This window comes from Centruroides sculpturatus, unplaced genomic scaffold, assembly GCF_000671375.1.
Source record: "Centruroides sculpturatus isolate CEXI.00-Female unplaced genomic scaffold, Cexi_2.0 scaffold4918, whole genome shotgun sequence".
Lineage (NCBI taxonomy): Eukaryota > Metazoa > Arthropoda > Arachnida > Scorpiones > Buthidae > Centruroides > Centruroides sculpturatus.
Window position 1 is genome coordinate 1953 of NW_019389005.1, and position 3470 is coordinate 5422.

Below are 3470 nucleotides of genomic sequence, written 5' to 3' on the forward strand. Positions count from 1 at the left end.
TAATTTTTTAGTAGAAATTCTTACTGAAATTTTAATACGAATTGACGTAGTAAAATTTGTATTGCAATTTTGTACATAAATAATGCTTGATTTTAGTAATAACAGGTAATAACTTTTGTTTATAAAACCTTGTTCCTTTTTTCATTGTAATTAGCAATCGTTTATGTATAAATTTTACACATATATATAAGAATACAGATTAATTATTAAACAGTATGTGAAAAAATTAGTATATACATTTATTGTAAAAATACCCAATCTTTATTACGCAAGGTACGTTTATAAATAAATGAAAATACATTTTAAAATTTTATGATAAAAATAATATTAATTACTTTACAGGTCAGCAATTTGTGATATTTCGTGGAAAAACAGGAACATGTTTTGTTTTAGATGCGTATTGCCCTCATTTAGGAGNCTTTACAGGTCAGCAATTTGTGATATTTCGTGGAAAAACAGGAACATGTTTTGTTTTAGATGCGTATTGCCCTCATTTAGGAGCGCATTTAGGAACGGATGGAAAAGTTCACGAGGATTGCATCGAATGTCCTTTCCACGGATGGCGATTTGCTGGACAGGATGGTTCTTGCGTAAAAATACCTTACGCCGAAAAAAGTAAGAACTACTAAAAATATATATATTTAATACAGCTATGGCAATAATATATACTGCTGATTCGTGCTCAAAACTAATTTTTTTGCATTGTGAATAGATAAAAAAAAGTGCATTAGTTTCACATCAATGATAATAGTTATATTAATTACTTAAACGAAATTATCTGTGTAATTAATGCAGTTAAGTTGAAGCAGTTTTCAAATATCAATACTCACTGTAACATTTCATATGATAAATCACATTGAATCAGACATTGTAAACTATTAAATTGGCCACATTAAACAGTCTGCAAATTGCATAGGACATTGACCTGTCATATATACAGGAACAACATTGCAAAATCTTTGACTGAAAATAAAACTCACGAGAAGCTGCACGTTAATTTACAAAGACTTTATAACTACACAAATTCACATGTAGATGTAACAGGTTGTTTGAATAAAATCGATAGCACACAAAAATTCAGCCTGATCACACTGCTTTATAATGTAGGCATAATTCTACGCATGTGAGAAGACTACAACATACACAAATAGCAGATAGATTAAGAGAAATACATAACAGGCAGCTATGCAACAGTACATTCTCAGTGTGTGAACGCTACATATTGTGCCAGTTTCAACTGGTACTTGCAACTAGCACAATATATAGCGTTCACGCACTGAGAATGTACTTTTGTGTACAATATGAAAATACAATACTACATTGTGTCAACATAGTGATCAATTTACTCTTGGTTACACAACTAGTAATGGAGAAAATGGTATAAATCAACCAAGCACTTATTTCTAAAATGGTGAACTGACATAATGTGTACTACTTGAAAGTGCGTTACATCTGCGCGAAATAAGCTCTAGGTAAGAAAGATGTTAGTTAAAGTACTGGTGTGTTATCTTGCGAAGAAAATTTGATATTTTTGTTATACCTTGACGTGTGACTTATATCTTTTACGATATTTATATTTTCGAGAGTTTGCAAGTGGCTGTATAAGTTGCTACTACGAGCAACTGCAACATGTTTGCAACCAAGATTACAACTCCACAGCTGATTCACATTCAACAATGAGTCAATGATTTAAACAGCTGTTCGATAATCAATGGAATAAAAATAGAACACTATTCTATAGCTATTAATTTTTGATTTCATCTCGATTACTAATTCCTGCAGGTTTACCAAAATACATTAATGTAGCTCCTCTTAAGCATCACCCCAGAGCAAGTAGCTCGCTGTCGTACATTTCATCCCTTTGTTGTGTTGACATGCTGATTTGAAAAGTTGAGATCGAAGATGCCAGATATGCTATGTGACATATAGATTGAAAGTTTCAATCGTCTAGGTCAGTGTTTCTCAACCTCTAACGAATCGTCGCCCCCTTCAACGTAGTATCGCCCCTTCGCTTCAAAATTCGGACGCTCAGGGACGAGGCTAACGCCAAATTCGCGCCGCATCGAATAGACTAGTGACTAAAATAATGTTATTTGTTTAATTATTGTACGATATAACGAATAAAATATCTAATTATTCTTAATATAATTTTTACTATATCGCACAGAAAATTGTTTTTCGCCCCCAAAATATAAATTGTTACTAATCGCCTCCTCAACACGGAAAAACGCCCACACGGGGGCGATATCGCCCTTGTTGAGAAACACTGGTCTAGGTCGTTGTGTGCTGCTGATAGCAGTCCCTTTACAAATGTATTACAGCAAAAATAAAGTTGACTGTCTTTATATTAACTTATGCAATGTTTTTTTTTATTGTATAATCAAGCTTTCTATATGTAATACTAAATCTTACTACAATTTTCTTCCGTTTCCTTTGCGCTTGACAGAGATATATAACCCTACGTTTTACTGTAAAATTGTATTTCGATGTAAGTCTGTCTTTTTTCATTGATTAACTGATTTCACTTTAATTGTTGCCCTAAAGCAAATGCACCATACGCTTATATTGTTCTAATGCTTGAAAGGTACCTTTATCTTTTAGAATAATATTTTAGAAACATTTATTATCTAATGTATTTAAATTTAGTTCCAGAAGTTGCTAAAATAAGAAGCTGGGAAACAATTGAGCAAAACGGATTCATTTACGTTTGGCATCATGCAGAAGGACAACCTCCTTTGTGGAAACCTCCAGTTATACCAGAAATAGAGAATCGACTAATGTTGTATAAAGGTCGTAGTGAACACATTGTAAATTCCCATATTCAGGTATTTATAACTATTCCAATGAATTAAAACCATGCCAAATGGATAAATGTATTATATACGTTATTACTTAAATACTGTAGGAAATTTTAGAAAATCTAGCAGACTTCGTTCATGTAGATTGCCTACATAAATTTGGGATATTGTCCAAAATTGTTTTTCATCCCGAAAATTGGTGGAAATTTTTTCAGTCTATAATCAAAGTATCCTGCTCTCCAGTATGTGAAAAAAGATTTTACTGTTACGAATATAAAGGCATTGTTACTTTTAAATTGTTCGGAATATCTGTTCTACAGTTCTCACTTGAAATTCAACAGGTAATTAATTAATAATGATTATACTGTACAGTGCAGAATATTTGAGATGATTTCACATATAAATATATGCTATAAAACTTTTAAAATAGTTATCGTTTATTTTCACGAATTTGCCTTAAACTATTCGTAGATTTTACAAATCAAAATTAATAATGCATCAATAACAGAAAGTATCGTGTACAGTAGACCCCCCTATAACGCTTAGAAACGTTCCACGTTAATCGAATTTTACGCTGTAGGAATGATTAAATGCATGAGCCAATCGCAGCCCGATAGGTGTGAACTTTACGGACTAAGGCTGTTTGAAAGGTTTTCTTCTATAAAATTAACC

The 3470-nt window shown here is 32.1% G+C and overlaps 1 protein-coding gene across 1 annotated transcript; it reads left to right on the plus strand.

Annotated features, from left to right (window-relative positions):
* Positions 1 to 342: 342 nt before the first annotated feature.
* LOC111617134 (cholesterol 7-desaturase-like) lies at positions 343 to 3337 on the plus strand (the record flags this gene model as incomplete). Its single annotated transcript, XM_023358465.1, has 3 exons — positions 343 to 615; positions 2647 to 2825; positions 2906 to 3337. Coding segments are annotated over 3 exons (698 nt in total), but the record flags the coding sequence as incomplete, so codon positions are not given.
* Between the last annotated feature and the right edge of the window lie 133 nt (positions 3338 to 3470).